Below are 18,325 nucleotides of genomic sequence, written 5' to 3'. Positions count from 1 at the left end.
GGAGTATGTCAGACAGTGAAAGACAGACACAATGTGATTTCACGTATATATGGAATTTAAAGAACAAAATAAACAACAACAACAAAAACAGAAATAAACTTACAGATACAGAAAACATTTTGATGGTTGCCATATGGGAGGGGGTTTGGGAGTGTGGGTGAAAAAAGGGAAAGGGATTAAGGAGTACAAATTGGTTGTTAAAAAGTAGTTATGGGGATGTAGGGTATAGCATAAGGATTATGTCAATAATATTGTAATTACTATGTATGTCAGATGGGTACTAGATTTGTTGGGGTGATAGATGGAGGCGGTTGGGGGCAGGGTGGAAAAGACGAAGGAGTTAAATACAAATTGGTAATTACAAAATAGTCAGGGGGATGTAAAGTAAACCACAGGGAATACAGTCAATTATATGGTAGTAACTATGTACAGTGCCAGGTGGGTACTAGACGAGTCAGGGGGTCACTTGTTAAATCATATAAGTGTCTAACCTCTATGCTGTAAATCTGAAATTAATATAAAATAATACTGAATGTCAACTGTAATTGAAAAATTTAAAAAGGGGGGAAAAGGTGAAGGGGAATAAGAGGTCCACACTTCCAGGTATAAAACAAGTAAGTCGTGGGAATGTAATATACAGCATAGGGAACATAATCAATAATATTGTGATAGCGTAGTACGGTTGTCAGATGGTTCCTGGACTTATCACGGTTATCACTTCTTTAGGTATATAAATGCTGAATAATTATGGTGTACCCCTGAAACTAAAATAATATTGTATGTTAGCTATATTTTAATTAATCTTTTCTTAAAAAAGAAAATGATAATAAAAAAGAAACAAGCAAGACACAAAAGGACAAATATTGCATAACTGCCACCAGAATAGACAAATTCCTGGAGACAGAAAGTAGATCGGAGGTTACCAGGGACTGAGAGGAGAGCAGAGTGGAGGGTCTTGCCTAATGGTTGTGGAGTTTATATTTGGGTAATGAAAAATTTTTGAAAATAGTAGTGATGGTTGCACAATATTGTCAATGTAATTAATGTCACTAAATTGTACACTAAAAATGGCAAATTTTTGTTATATATATTTTAACACAATTTTAAAAATTAATAAGATATACCAAAACCTCTTGAATTGTACACTTCACATTGGTAAATTATATGGTATCTGAATTACATCTCAATAAAGCTATTAATTTTTTTTAACAAAACACACAACAAACCAAAACAATCTTTGGCTTCATTTTTCTCATCAGATGGAAACTATCCAGCCTACTGTACTTCTCTTTTCACCTTCACTGCCAGGAAGCTTAAGTTTTATGCTCAAGTGCAGCAACTTAGATGGCACACTGATGTGCTAAAACAAAACTGTTATCATCATTCTCATGAAATCGGAGGTTCCAGTTTCCAGTTCATTTCCTTCTATGTGTCGTACTTTGTCCCAGCTCTTCATCTTTGTTAACTAAAATTCACTCAAAGTAACTTCTCCAGGCCCCCAACAGACCCTAAAGTAAACTGAGATAATGGACCTTTGAGGACATAGTGTTACTCTGTAAACATGATGCCATAGCCTCAGATTAATTAATAATTAATCTTCAGAGCAAAAGAGAACAGCTCATGCTAAAGAAGAAATAAGACGACACCTCAAAAGCAGCGAGGACCTCACGATAGAAAATCAATAGGCTCAAATTTGATAATACAGACACAGAAAACAACCATTACTGGCTGGTCTTTCATTCTGGGGGTATTCTACTATAACAAACATTCAAAAGTTCCCCAAATGCCCACATTTGGGAAAACTGTATCCCAAAATTCCAAGGAGCTTGGCTTTAAGGTCATAGGAAAAAGCCATTCATATAGGAGAATGGGAAATAGAATATTCTTAATCCCACACACATACTCAATTATTTTCATCTCAGAAAAAGACTGAGTCTTGGATTAGTACAATAGTCCCAAAGTTAGCCTACATCCAATGCATTGCTATAAAAAGAAACCTGCAAATACAAATATCAAAATAGATGCATTCTACCTCTCGCCATAAAGTTTCTGATGATGTAGTATGTAATACCTGTACCTCTTTGTGAGAGAAGTATTATTACTAGAAAAATCCATTTGGCTTGCCTCTGCAATAAACGTAATTTTCCCCAAACAGAAACCATGTTGGTTCCTCTACTGTGGGGAGCCATGGTTTCTTGCAACCCTGAACCTTGCAGACTGGCTCCGTTTCTGCCCCCATAACATTGTCTCTGCCTTATCTGAGAGGCGCCTAACGGCTGCTGAGGAATGTGGTGAAAACGGCCAGTTCCCGGACACAGAAGACTAAGGGCTTTCTGGACAATTGGTAGGTTCTGTCTCCTTGAGATATTTACTTTTGTGAGTTTCAGTGACCTTGTATCTTCTATGTCAAAGTAAAGTTGAGGCTGGAAAGATTTACTTTCACTGAGATAATGCATATCTTCTTCGTTTAACTGCACGTACTAAAACTGTATATATTGGTTAGAGATAATAAACTCAGGGCTTCAGCATGACTGAAGACCGGCCGCATTAGCATTTGTGTGTGTCTTTTATTTCATTCCCACTCCCCCATTCAGGTACTGATCGACTCGTGGCGGCTGGCTCGTCACACTCTACCTACAGTGCAAGTATTTTGTACGTGGATGTGCTCTTAACAAATATTTCTTGAACATCAGTTCGGAGTCAATTAGACTATAAATTAAACTTTTCACCAAAAGTAGATAAATGAATGATAAGAAGCAATATATTAAAATGTACAATAGTGATTTAAAAGAGAACATATACCCTCATATACAAGAATGCCCACCTGGCTTTTCCCTGTTGCTGCGACAGTTGGAAAGAAACAGTGACTGCATCACAGTGTAACAAAGTTCCGGGGTTGGTGTGGGGTTATGGAAGCTGTGGGGTTAGTTAGGGAGGGTCTGCCCTACTGGTCTATGTGTCACTCCTATGGCCCGGGCCTTGGTTTTTTCATTTTTAAAAGGTGAGATCTACCTTAGGTTGTTTACTTAGATTCCTTCTACTCCTAAAAGAGATTTGATACTACAAGTGCTATTTTTTATTGCAGAATTGGTTTTCAACAGTTTCTGTTTTCTATACAATTTTACCTACTATCTCCAATCAATAGTAAAAAATCACATATGAGCTTTTATGAGTTGAATAGTATAAGTCCTCAAAATACATTAACACTGGTATTATTCCTATTTAACATTAAAGATTCCAATATCCTCATATTTACATTCAGAAAAGGAAAGCTGGTTTAGATATACCTTTAGAAGAACATATTAACTCATATTCAATTGTATGACAAAAATGACACTATGGCAAGGGATGTAAGGATTAAGCAAATTAATTAGATACAAAGTTTTTACTCTCTAAAGTTGAATTCCTAGTAAGTTTAACTGTTTTTCACCTGTGTTAGCAGAACTTAAAAACGATTTATTTTCTAAAACGATGAAGAGTAGGGGAAAATCTTATGAATTAACCAGGGATTGTTCGCATATAATTATAAACTGCCAATTAACATGATTTCAATAATATTCATATTTTTGAAGCTATTTCATTAAAAAAAAGGAAAAAGAAGAACGAAAGAAAGGAAGGAAGGAAGGAAGGAAGGAAGGAAGGAAGGAAGGAAGAAAGAAAGAAAGAAAGAAAGAAAGAAAGAAAGAAAGAAAGAAAGAAAGAAAGAAAAAAAGAAAATCAGACCTTACCTAAAAGACTACTTATGAGACTTAAGGAACTTACACATTCATGGCTGAGTGTTCAATAATACATTCTCAGTAGAATGGTCTCTAAAAATGTCTATAATTAAAAACAGAATAGTAAAAAAAAAACATCGAATGGCTTACTCTCTTGTTGGTGAGTTAGTGGAGGATTCCTTTTTTGATTCAGGAGAGCTTAGGATTTGCAAAATGCAATTATGTTTTCCAGTAGATGGGGCATCTCCTTCTTGCTCAGAGTGGATTAATTTTAAGGTCTCTATTCCATCTTCTCCCTCCATCTTGTCATTCGGATTTGGCTGTGGTTCTGGACTCTTTAAAATCAAATCATCTTCACTTACAGAAATCGTGAGGTCACTGCTGCTGCTCAAACTTTCCTCCTGTTCTTCCTGAATTTTTCTGAAGGGCTTCTGTGACTTCGAGTCCCTGTGAGGAAGATGATCTGTAAGAGGGGATATGAATACATTACTGGTCACTAACTTCAGGAAGAAGCAAGGTAAGACATTCCACCTCACATAGGGAATTACTTAGCAATTAAAAACTGTAGTAACAATGCACAACTCATTATAGTACTTAAAAACTCATTAAAAATATTTTTAAAATATGACAGTGGGTTTCAAAATCAGATAATTCGCTTGCAAAAACAGTTCCATGTACATATTTAGGAACTCATTAGAGCGGAATTTATTGGCAAAGACATGACTTTGTTTTTGACAAAGAGATTAAAATTGGAGACTATATTCTGTTCTTACATACAACCACTACCAACCAGAAAAACTAAATACCAACAAAAATCAGGAAACAATCTTAGCCTCTCACCCCACCTGAGAAACCTTCCCAAGCAGAATGCTTCTCTTGAGAACTCTTATTTTCAGATGCACAGTATTCTGAGAGTGATCTTGGAGAGATGGGAGGTCTGGCTCTTTCTTCCTTGACTTCAATATATTCCCGTGTCAGTATTTCTCCCTCTGATCTGCTGGAACTGTCACACTTTAAATTAGTGGTTCTGTTCTCTGGACTTAATCTTTCCTGCAACAGGGAATGGAGTTCAGTAGACTTTTTGCCGTCAGATAAATTACTCTTGCCATGACATGTGTTGCTTCCTATCTCCAAGCAATGAGTTTGTTCCTCCTCAGACAATGCGCTGGCTGTGACTGGCATTTTCTCACCAATCTGAAGAGATGTCTTTCCATCTATTTTGTGAGACTTATTTAAGCACTGCGTGTCACTATTAGTTTGTACTACATAGCTGTCTGTCACATTACTGCTTGGGGCTGTCTGTTGGTGTGAATGTGGGTCAGAAATTGAAAAGTTCTTTGTGGGTTGGGGAGATTTCTGCTCTGTACTGAAATCTCCAATGTTTGAGACGACTGACATTTGGCGGCCCGTAAAGATTGTTGCTGGTTGATATAATCCTCTTGACACAGCTGTCCCCAAGTTAATTCCTGCCTGCACTGCAACCTGCAGCACCAAAAGAGATGTGAGTCAAACATAGTGCACATGAACAATTAGGGTGTTTAAGTTGTTCTCAGAAATGAAATGAGGTAAAGGAAGCATGACCAATGCAATCAACACCTACCATGTTTTATAAATCTCATGGCTTCCTACAAAATGAATGAGCAAAAATCAGTACAATCCATACTACTTAATTTTAATAACAATATGGGTTCACAAAGCAAATATTGTCAAGGAACTATGGAACCGATATTTTTCAAAAAGAGATGCATACATTGCATAACAATGTGAATGTACTTAATGTCACTGAATTATACACTTAAACATAGTTAAAATAATAAATTTTATGTTACACATATTTAACCACAGTTTTTTTAAAAAGCTATTAATTGTAACCACTTTCCACAGAGAAGCTCAGACTTGATGGAGCTAGGCAGGTACTTGATTAAAAAAAAAAGAGAGATGGAAGTACATAAAGGACTACTGAAGGTTTCAAAACTCTATTTCTATTATTATGTATAATATAAAAAACTTCCAATAATCACACTCAGGACTGCATTAAAATATACTGCATATGTGTAAAATAATCATAATTTCTAGTCAAACTGCAAATAACAGTTTTCCTGAACAACTTCAAGTATTTTTAAAGATATTTGAAGCAATTTAAATTTACTGGCATATCTATGGGGAGAAGAGCATTGTCTCTTCATTAAAAAGTGAGAGGCGTAGGAAAAGAGGGGAGAAGGAAGAGAAACAAGCAATTGATTCAGTGGCTTGAGCAAGGACACGCAGTGGGAAGCAGTACTGAAAGAAACAATCATGGAGCTTCAGGAAGTTAAGTGATTTTCTTCCAAATGGACCAAAGCATTTCCACATACAATATAGCAAGTAGTTCACAAAGCCCCACAGAGTTGATGGGGAAATGTATTTGTACCCTTTCTCTGCAGAGAGAAAAACTGAGGCCCAAATGTTAAGAGAGAAAATGTCATACACATAGCTGAAACAGAATCCTGGTCTTACTTCTCTTCAAATATATACTGTCTCTTCTATTTGCCAAAATAAAAGAAACAAATTTGAAGTTAAAAGCAAATGAACTGGGATATGTCAGAGAAATGGTGAAATAAGGACCTTTCAAAATTTTCTGCTTCATAAAAGAAATAATAACACTGGAAAATATCTTTAGAATAACTTTTCAGAACTCCAAATTATCCAAAGGCTTGCAGCTATCTGGGGAGCATTTATTTAAGAAAGATTACTGAATCTGGTAAGAACAGTGTACTTTATGGTGTTTTAACTTGCCTTATTCCCATTTCCCCATTCTCAAATTTGCAGTAACCTTGAAAACTAATAGCCTGTAATCACAGCTTGTAAAACAGCAGCCTAACAGACACTGAAAGGAGTAGAGAAGGGATGGGACTCCTTCAAAAATCCCCATTCTCAGAGAGAACTGTCATTATTTGAACTGTCTGGTGGTTCCCTGGAAGACAGCACTTACCAGACTGTCTTTATTTGACCTGACTTGGAGCTGACACATTGCAACTGCCTTTTCTCTGGAGGCAGTTGTTGAAAATTAATCAGAGGCAAGTTTTTAACATTGAGGCTTCCTAAAGCAATGGAGAGCAGTTGGGCAAACAATAGGCTAACTGAAAAAATTTACAAGGAAAAGCTTGTGAATGAGATATTCACAAGGGGCTTTCAAAAGCTCCAACATATTCCTGGAAATGTAGATGACCACCCACATGCCAAGGGCTATGGGCATGCTCAGGACAAGTCCTGAGAAGGGCCTAAACTCTCACTTTAGGCTTACCTTGAGGTTCTACACAAGCACAAAATAAAGACTAAGGTGAAGTTATTAATATAAACTGCCTGGATTGATTGTTGAAGATGTGCCCAACACACACCCAGAGCCCCTTGCCAAAAACTGTGAGACTTAATGGTTTCATGTATTTAAAAAAAAGCTCTGTGTAATCATTATCTGGTCACTGAGCTAACCGAATAGAAACTTCAGAGATCATACATGACAATGAATACCGACTTTACATAATAAGTTCAGAAAGTGACTAAATGAACAAACAGCAAAAACAAATTCTAGTAAGGGGAGAATCTGATGTGCAGAGTAGTCATATTTTATTAATTAAAATGTCCAAACTTCAACAAAAAATGATGAGATATTAAAAGAAACTAGAAGGGGTGGCCGGATGGCTCAGTTGGTTAGAGTGCAAGCTCTGAACAACAAGGTTGCCAGTTCGATTCCCACATGGGCCAGTGAGTTGCGCGCTCCACAACTAGATTGAATGAGCTGCCACTGAGCCCCTGGAAGGGCGGCCGGATGGCTCAGTTGGTTAGAGCTTGAGCTCTTAACAACAAGGCTGCCAGTTCAATTCCTGCATGGGATGGTGGGCTGCACCCTCTGTAACTATGATTGAAAATGGCGACTGGACTTGGAGCTGAGCTGTGCCCTCCACAACTAGATTGAAGGACAACAATTTGGAGCTGATGGGCCCTGGAGAAACATATTGGTCCCCAATATTCCCCAATTAAAAAAAAAAAAGAAAGAAAAAAAACACACAAGAAAGTATGGTCCATACACCGGGGGGGGGGGGGGAGCAGTCAATAGAAACTATTCCTGAGGAAGCCCAGATGTTGGACTTACTAGACAAAGGTTTTAAATTAGCAATTTTAAAAGTGTTCAAGGAACTAAAAGAAATCATGTCTAAATAACTAAAGGAAAATATGAGGACAATGTCTAAGCAGAGACTATCAATAAAGAGAAAGAAATTATTTGTTAAAAAAGAACCAAATAGAAGTTCTGCAGTTGAAAAGTACAATCATCAGAATGAAAAATTTACTACAGGGGCTCAACAGCAAATATGAACAGGCAGAAAAAAGAATCAACAGACCTGAATATAGTTCAATTGAGATTATCCAGATTGAGGAAAAGAAAGGAAAAAGAATGGAGAACATTGAACAGAGCCTCAGAGACCTGTGGAACATCATCAAGCATATCAACCTATGAATAATGAAAGTCTCAAAAGGAGAAGAGAAAGAAAAAGGCACAGGGCCGGCCCTGTGGCTCAGGCGGTTGGAACTCCATGCTCCTAACTCCGAAGGCTGCCAGTTTGATTCCCACATGGGCCAGTGGGCTCTCAACCACAAGGTTGCCAGTTCAATTCCTCAAGTCCCGCAAGGGATGGTGGGCAGCGCCCCCTGAAACTAAAGATTGAACATGGAACCTTGAGCGGAGCTGCTGCTGAGCTCCCGGATGGCTCAGTTGGTTGGAGGCGTCCTCTCAACCACAAGGTTGCTGGTTCGACTCCCGCAAGGGATGGTGGGCTGCGCCCCCTGCAACTAGCAATGGCAACTGGACCTGGAGCTGAGCTGTGCCCTCCACAACTAAGACTGAAAGGAAAACAACTTGAAGCTGAACAGCACCCTCCACAACTAAGATCGAAAGGACAACAACTTGACTTGAAAAAAACAAAACAAAAACGTCCTGGAAGTACACACTGTTCCTCAATAAAGACCTGTTCCTCTTCCCCAATAAAATCTTAAAAAAAAGAGAAAAAAAAAGGCACAGAAAAAATTTTGAAGAAATAATGGTGCAAACTTCTCAAATTTGATAAAAAGCATTATTCTACACATCCAAGGAGCTCAGTAAAGTCTAAGTATAATAAACTCAAAGAGATCCTCACGTAGACATATCATAATCAAACTATTGGAAGCCAAAAAAAAAAAGGGAGTCTTGAAAGCAAAAATAGAGAAGTTACTCCTCACATACAAGGCATTCTTAAAAAGATTAACTGATGATTTCTCATTAGAAACCATGGAAGACAGGAGGCAGTAGTATAACATAATCAGTGCTAAAAGAAAATGACTGTCAATAAGAAATTCTATATCCACCAAAGCTTTCCTCCAAAAGTGAAGGAGAAATTAAGGCATTCTTCACTAAACAGAGAAAATTTGTTACTACCATACCTGTCCTACAAGAAATACTACAGGAAGTCCTTAAGGCTGAAATGAGAGGAGACTACACAATAGTTCAAATCCACATTAAGAAATAAATAGCACTAATAACAGTAACTACATTGGTAAATATAAAAGATAGCATAAATATATTTTTATTTGTAACTTTTTCTCCTATATAATTTAAAAGATAATTGCATTGAACAATAATTATAAATCTATGTTGATGAACAGCATGTAAGATAATAAACATACAGTTTGTATTACAATAATATCACAAAGGAATGGAGTTATATAAGAGCAAAGTTTTTACGTGCTATTGAAATCAAGTTGGTATTAATCCAAACTAGATTCTTATAAACTAAAACATTAATTATGACACCAGGGTATCTACAGTAAAAGAATGACAGGAAATTAAAATTGTACACTAGAAAATATATATTTAATGCAAAAGAAGGCAGTATAGAGGATTACAGAAACAAAAAGTATATAATATATAGAGAACAAAGAACAAAATGGCAGATGCAAATCCTACCTTTCCTGCAATTATATTAAATTTAAATGGACTAAATACTACAATTAAAGTTAGACACTCGCAGAATAGATTTAAAAAAACATGATCTAACTGCTGTCTAACGAGACTATTTTAGATTCAAAGACACAAGTTGATTGAAAGCACAGGGAAGGGAAAGGACATATGAACACATTCTCATGGAAAAAAATATATACTACGCAAAAAATAACCAAAAGAAAGCTGGAGACGCTATGCTAACATCAGACAGGATAGACTTTAAGACACAAAATTGTTACTACAGACAAAAGACATTTTATAATGATAAAAGGGTTTATAATGAAAAAAGTGAAAAAGATATAACGATTAGAAGCATATATGTATATTTAACAACAAAGTCCTAAAATACATGAAGCAAAAGCTGAGAGAACTGAAAGGAGAAACAGACAATTTGAAATAATAGCTGAAGACTTCAATACTCCACATTCAACAATGTGTAAAACAACTAGACAGTAGATCAATAAGGAAACAGAGGACTTGAACAACTATAAACTAACTAGACCTAAAATTGGGTGTCAGAAGTAAGGTAGTATTGTCACAGAATATTGAGAGTAGGGGAGACACACAAGAGGAGTATGGTTTTTTTTCTTTACAGATACACATGACCTAACAGACATACAGAAGACTCCACCCACCAACAGCAGAATACACAGACTACATATTCTTCTCAAGTGCACATGGCACATTCTGCAGTATAACCTGTATGTTAAGGCCATAAATCAAGTCTCAATAAATGAAAAGGAATTGAAAGAATGTTCTATGATGTCAATGGAATGAAATTAGAAATCAACAAAAGAAGGAAATTCAGCAGATTCACAAATATGCAGAAATTAAACAACAGACTCCTAAATAACTAATGGGTCAAAGAAGAAATCACAAGAGAAATTAGAAAATAGTTTGAGATGAATGAAAAGGAAAACACACATACTAGAACCTATGAGTAACAACACTTAGAGGGAAATTCATACTTGTAAAAGCTTATATCAACAAAGAAGAAAGAACTCAAATCAATAGCCTAAACTTCCATGCTAAGAAGTTAGAAAAAGAAAAGCCAATTAAATCCAAAGCAAGCAGAAGGAAAGAGATAGCCCTCCCTCACTATTTGTGGGCAGTTGGTTCCAGGACCCACTGAGGATATTAAAATGTGCAGATGTTCAAGTCCGTTATATAAAATGGTGTAGAACAATGCACACACTTGGCCCTCTATATCTGCAGATTCCCAATCGTGGACTGAAAATACTGTTTTCAATCCACAGTTAGTTGAATCCTCAGATGTGAAACCTGTGGATATGCAGGGCTTACTGTAATAAAGATTAAAGCAGAAACAAATGAGTTAGAGAACAGAAAAGCAATAGAGACAATCAACAAAACCAAAAGTTGGTTCTTTTAAAAGGTCAACAGATTAACATACCTTTTAGCTAGACTGACAAAGAAAAAAAGAGAAAAGACTTAAGATACTAAAATCAGAACTGAAAGTGTTACTCTGTTACCATCCTTACAAATATAAAAAAAGGTTACATGGGAATATTCTGAATAACTGTATGCCAACAAATTAGATAACCTAGATAAATTGGACAAATTCTTACATGGACACACAACAACCAAAACTGACTCAAGAACAAATAGAAAAGATCTATAATATGTTAAGCAATTGAATTAGTAAAACAAACAAACAAACAAAAAACAAACAAACAAAAACTTCATGCAAAGAAAAGTCCAGGACCAGAAGGCTTCATTGGTGAATTCTATCAGATATTTAAAAATTAACACCAATCTTTCATAAACTCTTCCAAAAATAGGCAAGGAAGAAATAGTTCTCAACTCATTCTATAAGGCTAGTCTCTGACACTGAAACCAGACAAAGACATCACAAGAAAAGAAAACTGCAGACCAATATTTCTTATGAATATACATGTAAAACTATTTTGGCATCCCTGGATGGGCACAAACCAATGCAAAAAATCTTTTTTTTAAAGATTTTGTTGGGGAAGAGGAACAGGACTTTATTGGGGAACAGTGTGTACTTACAGGACATTTTCCTAGTCAAATTATTGTCCTTTCAATCTTAGTTGTGGAGGGCGCAGTTCAGCTCCAGGTCCAGCTACTGCTGTTAGTTGCAGGGGGCGCAGCCCACCATCCCTTGCGAGAGTCAAACCGGCAACCTTGTGGTTGAGAGGATGTGCTCCAACCAACTGAGCCATCCGGGAGCTCAGCGGCAGCTCAGCTCAAGGTGCCCTGTTCAATCTTAGTTGCAGGGGGTGCAGCCCATCATCCCTTGTGGGAGTCGAGGAGTCGAACTGACAACCTTGTGGTTGAGAGCCTACTGGCCCATGTGGGAATCAAACCGGCAGCTTTCAGCGTTAGGAGCACGGAGCTCCAACTGCCTAAGCCACTGGGCCAGCCCCAATGTAAAAATTCTTAGCAAAATACTAGCAAATCAAATTTAACAACGTAGAAAAGGGATACACCAGGACCAAGTAGGATTTATCCCAGGAATGTGAAGTTGGTTCAAATAATTATCTCCATAGACATAGAAAAAGCATTTGCCAATTCGAACATGCATTCATGATTGAAAAAAAACAACTAGAAACAGAAGGGAACTCCCTCAATTTGATGAATTGTATCTATGAAAAACCCATAGCTAACATCATAGTCAATGGTGAAAGACTGAAAGCTTTCTCCCTAAAATCAGGATTAACGCAAGGAATAATCTTACCACTTCTATTTAACACTGTACTGCAGATTCTAGCCAGGGTAGTAAGGCAAGAAAAAGAAATGATAGAAATCTAGATTGCAAAGCAGGAAGTAAAACTATCTCTACTGGATGACATGACCTTGTATAAAGAAAAACCTAAGGATTCCACAAGAAACAATTAGAAATAATAAATAAGTTCAGCAAAGTTGAAGGATATAAGTATACAAATACAAATAATGTATTTCTATAGATTAGCAATAACAATCTGATATCAAAATTAGTAAAACAATTCCCTTTATAATAGCATCAAAAAGAATAAAATACATAACCCAGACGTGTAACACTTGTACACTGAAAACTACAAAACATTGATAAAAAGATATTTAAGACCTAAATAAATGGAAAAACATTCTGTATTCAAGGAAAATAAGACTTAATATTGTTAAGATAATGTAGGGTAGATGCTGAGGAAAATTTGCCTGCATTGGTTGATGTGAGCTTTTGTCTATTAGATTTTATTTGTTCCTGTATGTGAGGTGATTTCTGTATTGTGATCAGGGGTTGAGTAAATTCTCCCTTTGGTCTCATTCTCCCAAGCAGCGGAGATATGAGATGATGTTTGCTTTCTGTGCCTCATTCTCCCAAGCAGGGGAGACATGAGATTAGGTCGCTTTTCTGCCTTTTCTGTTTGTGCTGTGGTGTGATGGTTAGCTTAGGGTTAAAGAAATTCTTCATCAGGGGTTGAGAGAATTCCCTCTGTTCTTTCTGTTTCACCCACATCAACCGATGAAGAGAAGCAGTAGTTAACTTATATCAGGACGACGTGACAGGCACGTTGCCAGGCTTAGGAAGACCTTGGGCTGATGGTCCCGAGCAAGAACAGTAGATATTGCTTATCTGGATGAATTGGCCCTGCAGCCGGATGGACAACATTCATATCAGTAACTGCCGGACCCTCCCGGAACTGGCCATTGCCAGAGGGGGAGGCAGGAACACAAAAACTGGGCTCTGGGGTGCATCTAAAGAGATATATAAGACAGACCTCAGGTGGATTGATTGACTGATTGCTGTTTCAAGAAATTGCTATTCAGAAGATTTGCTGTTTCAGGACTGCTTTTCAGGATTGGATTGTTTCAGAGTAAGAGATTGGAACTTGCCTCAATGGACAGTAGAGACTTCTTTTGTTGGTGAATTGTCATCATTCTAGCATCTTTGGGAACTTGTATGTAACTTGTAGCTTGCAGTACCAGAAGACGTCCTAACTTCTGACAACAACAGCAACATTCTTCAGATTGTTAACACCTTGAAAACTTATATACAGCTTATACCATCAGAAGACACCTTGACTTCTAACAACAACAGCAACAGCAAAAATGGCAACAGCTGCAGCATTCTTGGGAACTAGCAAGCAGCAGTGTGGGAGACTTGAGTTTCTCTCAGCTACAGACCTGGCAAGGTTTTGATTTATGACTTTTCCAGTACTGCTCTCCCCAAGTATGGTGAGCTTTTGACATCTACTGTAATAGTTACTATCCTATAGAGCTTATTACTGTTTTTGGATACTCCTTACTGATGTTATTTGTGTATTTAGCCAAGTGATTTTTGATCAATAGTAAACATATGTTGAGATCTCTTAAACTTATATGTATGTGTAGTCCTTTGACACGACATTGTTATCAATGTATATCGTTTAGTCTTAACCATCTTTACTTTCTATCATTAGCACATTCTATTAATTGCGTTTGTCTTTTCCTATTGCATATTGCTAAATAAATTGATTAGATATTGCTAAATAAATTCATTAGCCCCACTCTAGCATATGTCCCTCCTCCTTCTTTTCCCGGCTTGTCATTACAGATAACAATACTCCTAAATTGATCTACATATTCAATGCAATCTTTACCAAAATCTCAGCTGGCATTTTTGTAGAAGTCGGCAAGCTGATACTAAAATTCTTATGGAAATACAAAGAACCCAGAATAGCCAAAACAATGTTCCAAAAGAAAAGCAAAGTTGGGAGACTCATACTTTCCAATTTAAAAACTTACTACAAAATTAATGTAATTCTAGGCTGTACTGGCACAAAGACAGACATAGAGATCAATGAAATAGAACTGATAGTCCAGAAATAAACCCAGGTACCTATGGTCATTTGAACCTTCTGAAGACATTTTTAGAGCAGTTTTAAGTTCGAGGCTAAAAGAGGCTGCCATTGGTTATTTCCCTTCCTCCACATTAGAAAACTAACATTCAGCCATAAAAAAAAGAATGAAATCTTACCATTATGCTAAATAAAACATGGCAGACACAGAAAAACAAATACCACATCATCTTTCTTATATGTGGAATCTACAAGACAAACAAACAAACAAACAAACAAACAAAACCCCAAGGTCATAGATACAAAGAATAGATTGGTAGTTGCCAGAGGTAGGGAGTGTCGGGTAGGAGATACAGGTAAACTTTTCATTTTTTTTTCAGTTTAAATAAATTGAAAAAATATATTGAGAGGTGGGAAAAGTAATAGTAAAGCAAATGAATATGATTGAAAATACTTCTTAGTGAATAGATAACTTTTAAAATCAGGAGTTCACCTTGCTGAGGGAAAGAAAAGGGACATACTTAAGGATATATCAGCAAGTACAGAGGACATCAAAAAATGTATACACATTTTAAGAAACGGAAACTGTATTAAAATTGTAATACTCAATATATACCAATAACAAAAGATGAAGACAAGTCACGTTTGACTTCAGCAATTACAAGAAGTGCTCAAAGTGGTTACCATCAGCGTCCAGACACTTCTGATTACGGTGAACTACTGCTTGAGCAACACTGACCAAAGTGTCCATGTGTATACATTTTTTTTGGCATCCCCGCTATAAAATTAATGTAATGATGTCTTGGTTAATAATTACTAACTACAGTTTATAAAGCAGGTGGATCTTGACCACTACTGTTCTTTGAAAAAATATATTTATCTTATAACTCCAGTTTTGTAAAATACCAAGGAAATCTTTATTTTCTATGAATATATATATTTTTTCACAGACAAGGGAATTGAGAAATATCAGGGTGAATGCAGAATGGAAATGAGGCTGTAAGAACAAATTTCCAGCTTTTCACACAATAATAGAATTATTATTCTTAGTTTCTGCGTAAGCAAGTCCTTAAGTCACACTGAGAAGCTTTCAAAAAATCCCTTAATAAAAATTTATGATAATAGGAGTGACATCATAAAATGGCAGTGTGAGGTGAGCCTCTGGAAATCTCCCCCGGAATTTACAACAAATTGAACAACTATAACTCTTTTCCTTGTGCAGAAGACAGAAAAGACTAAGAGGCACACTACTGAAATCACCTAAATGTGGGTAAATTGCGCGAGCAGGGGAGGAGGGAAGGGAGAAGTGCGGAGACAGAGCCACACAGGCGCAGGACGCAGACCTAGCTCAGTGCTCTGAGCTCCCTGCATCCCGGAACTACCACAGCTGCAGGAGAGGGAAGAATTCAGACTGCTAGGGCTCTGTTTATGGCCCACAGGGCTGAGGGGACAGCATATAACACGGCAGAACCCAACGCTCATGGCAGAGACCTCAGAGCAAAGACTGAGGGAAGAAGGCTGAAAACGGTGGTTTAAGTCCTCACTGACACAGAGAATGGAAGCCTTAAGCACTGAGACTAGCCGCCCCCTCCCTACCCTCCCAGAGCTCGCCCTGCCCCTACCTGCCCAGTGCTGGAAGCAGAACAGTAGCAAGGTCAGATCAAAAGAACAGAATATTTGCAGTTCTGAGAACTGTGGTCCGTAGATATGGACTCACAACGCAACTACCCCTGGCAAAGGGGAGGGAGCTGAGAAAGCAGGACTGGCTGTGGTGGTCATTGCCGCCATTACTCTGACCACCTCTCACAACCCACTCTGCCCTGTCCCCACCTATTTGGGAGGATCCCTGCAAGAGTAAACAGAGCTGATGAAACACAAGGGCTCTGGATTTGGTGCAGGAAGAACTTTGGAACTTCAGAAGCTCTCCACATCCACACACGGAGGCATCTCTGTATGACACAGGCAAATCACTCAGAGAGGAGAAGCCCGCCTTCCAGGGAAACCCGGCGTGAGTAGCCGGAATAGTGCAGAGAAAACATAACACTACAGTGGGAGAGAATAAAAGGCTGCAGTCAGAGAGAAAATAAAACATTCTACCAAGGCTTACTGGAAAACTAAAGAAAGATCTCTTTCTATCAACCTGTCGAAGAACCCAGTCCGGTAGATGTCTAGGAAGAGAAATAATAAATCATTAATTGCCATGAATAACCAAGGTAACAAGACAACTCAGAAAGAAAAAGAAGTCTCCAGAAAATGAACTTAAAGACACGAAATATGTGACCTAAATGATAGAGAAGTCAAGATTGCTGTTCTTAAAAAACACAACGAGATGAAAGAAAACACAGACAGGCAGTTCAATGAACTCAGAAACACAATCAAAGAACAACATGAGCATTTTACGAAAGAGATTGAAATTTTAAAAAAGAACCCAATAGAATTTCTGGAGATTAAGAACTCAATAAAAGAAATGAAGAATGAAATAGCCAGCTTAGGTAGTAGAGTTCACCAGATGGAGGAAAGAATCAGTGACATCGAAGACAGAAATCTGGCAATGACACAGATAGAAGAAGAAAGAGACTTGAGACTTCAAAGAAATGAAAGAACTCTTCAAGAACTGTCTGACTCCATCAGAAAGAGTAATATAAGAATAATGGGCAGGCCAGAAGAAGAAGACAGAGAGAAGGGAACAGAGAGTATATTCAAACAAATCGTCGATGAGAACTTCCCAAACTTTAGGAAAGAACTGGATCCTCGAATCCAAGAAGCAAATAGAACACCTAATTACCTAAACCCCAACAGACCTTCTCCAAGGCACATTGTACTGAAGCTGTCTAAAATCAACAACAAAGAAAGAATCCTCAAGGCAGCCAGGGAAAAGAAGACGGTAACTTACAACGGAAACCCCTTAGAATATCATTAGAAACTCTACAAGCCAGGAGGAAGTGGACCCAAATATTCAAACTATTGAAAGAGAGAAACTATGATCTAAGAATTATATACCCGGCAAAGATATCCTTTAGATATGAAGGAGGAATAAACCATTCCAGACATACAGAAGCTGAGGGAATTTTCTAACACACGAACTGCACTACAAGAAATACTGAAGGAGGCTATTAGACCAGCACCAATAGCAATTATTTCTGGCAACCAAAACATAAAAGGGGGGAGAGTAAAGGTCTGAACGGGAATATGGGAATGGAGAAAGTAAGCATGCTGAAGAAAATGGAATACTCTAAATGTCAAACTTTCTTTTATATAAACTTACTTGTAACCACTGGAAAAAAATCCGGAACTGAAATATATAACGTAGTAAAAGATGAAACAGAGTGGAAAAAAAAAAGAATACCACCACACAGAAATAATACACAACAACAAAAAGGCAAAGAAACAATGGAGACAAATCTTATCAACAAACGAAAGATACAATGACATATCAATAATCACCCTAAATGTAAATGGACTAAACTCACCAATAAAAAGGCACACAGTAGGAGATTGGATCAAAAAACTAAACCCAACCATATGCTGCCTCGAAGAGACGCATCTCAGCTACAAGGACAAACATAGACTCAAAGTGAAAGGATGGAAATTGACACTCCAAACCAATGGTATCCAGAGAAAATCAGGCATAGCCATACTGATATCAGATGAAACAGACTTCAGGATAAAAAAGGTAACAAGAGACAAAAATGAACATTTCATAATGTTAAAGGGGACTATACAACAAGAAGACATAACAGTCATCAATACTCATGCCCCAAATCAGGGACCACCAAAATATACCAAGCAACTATTAACAGACC

At 37.4% G+C, this 18,325-nt stretch overlaps 1 protein-coding gene across 15 annotated transcripts in view; it reads right to left on the bottom strand.

Annotated features, from left to right (window-relative positions):
* KIZ (kizuna centrosomal protein) overlaps positions 1-18,325 on the bottom strand; it is a 154,775-nt gene that overhangs the window by 101,855 nt on the left and 34,595 nt on the right. For 14 of the 15 annotated variants that reach the window (XR_016018236.1, XM_088789287.1, XM_088789289.1 and 11 more), the window contains 2 exons: positions 4,562-5,198; positions 3,867-4,179 (listed from right to left, as the gene is read on the bottom strand). Coding sequence is in view for 14 of the 15 variants with exons in the window: in XM_088789287.1 (XP_088645413.1) it covers positions 3,867-4,179; positions 4,562-5,198 (950 nt within the window). In the remaining variant the exon portion in view is untranslated. Of the gene's footprint in view, positions 1-3,866; positions 4,180-4,561; positions 5,199-5,316; positions 5,342-18,325 lie in introns of all 15 variants that reach the window. The other variant, XM_088789294.1, reaches the window with a different exon arrangement.

The sequence above is a fragment of the Rhinolophus sinicus genome, chromosome 13 (genome assembly GCF_057876585.1).
Source record: "Rhinolophus sinicus isolate RSI-liver-muscle chromosome 13, RSI-T2T, whole genome shotgun sequence".
Taxonomy (NCBI): Eukaryota; Metazoa; Chordata; class Mammalia; order Chiroptera; family Rhinolophidae; genus Rhinolophus; species Rhinolophus sinicus.
Note: the sequence above shows the minus strand (reverse complement) of the source record. Positions and strands in the feature narration are given on the sequence as shown.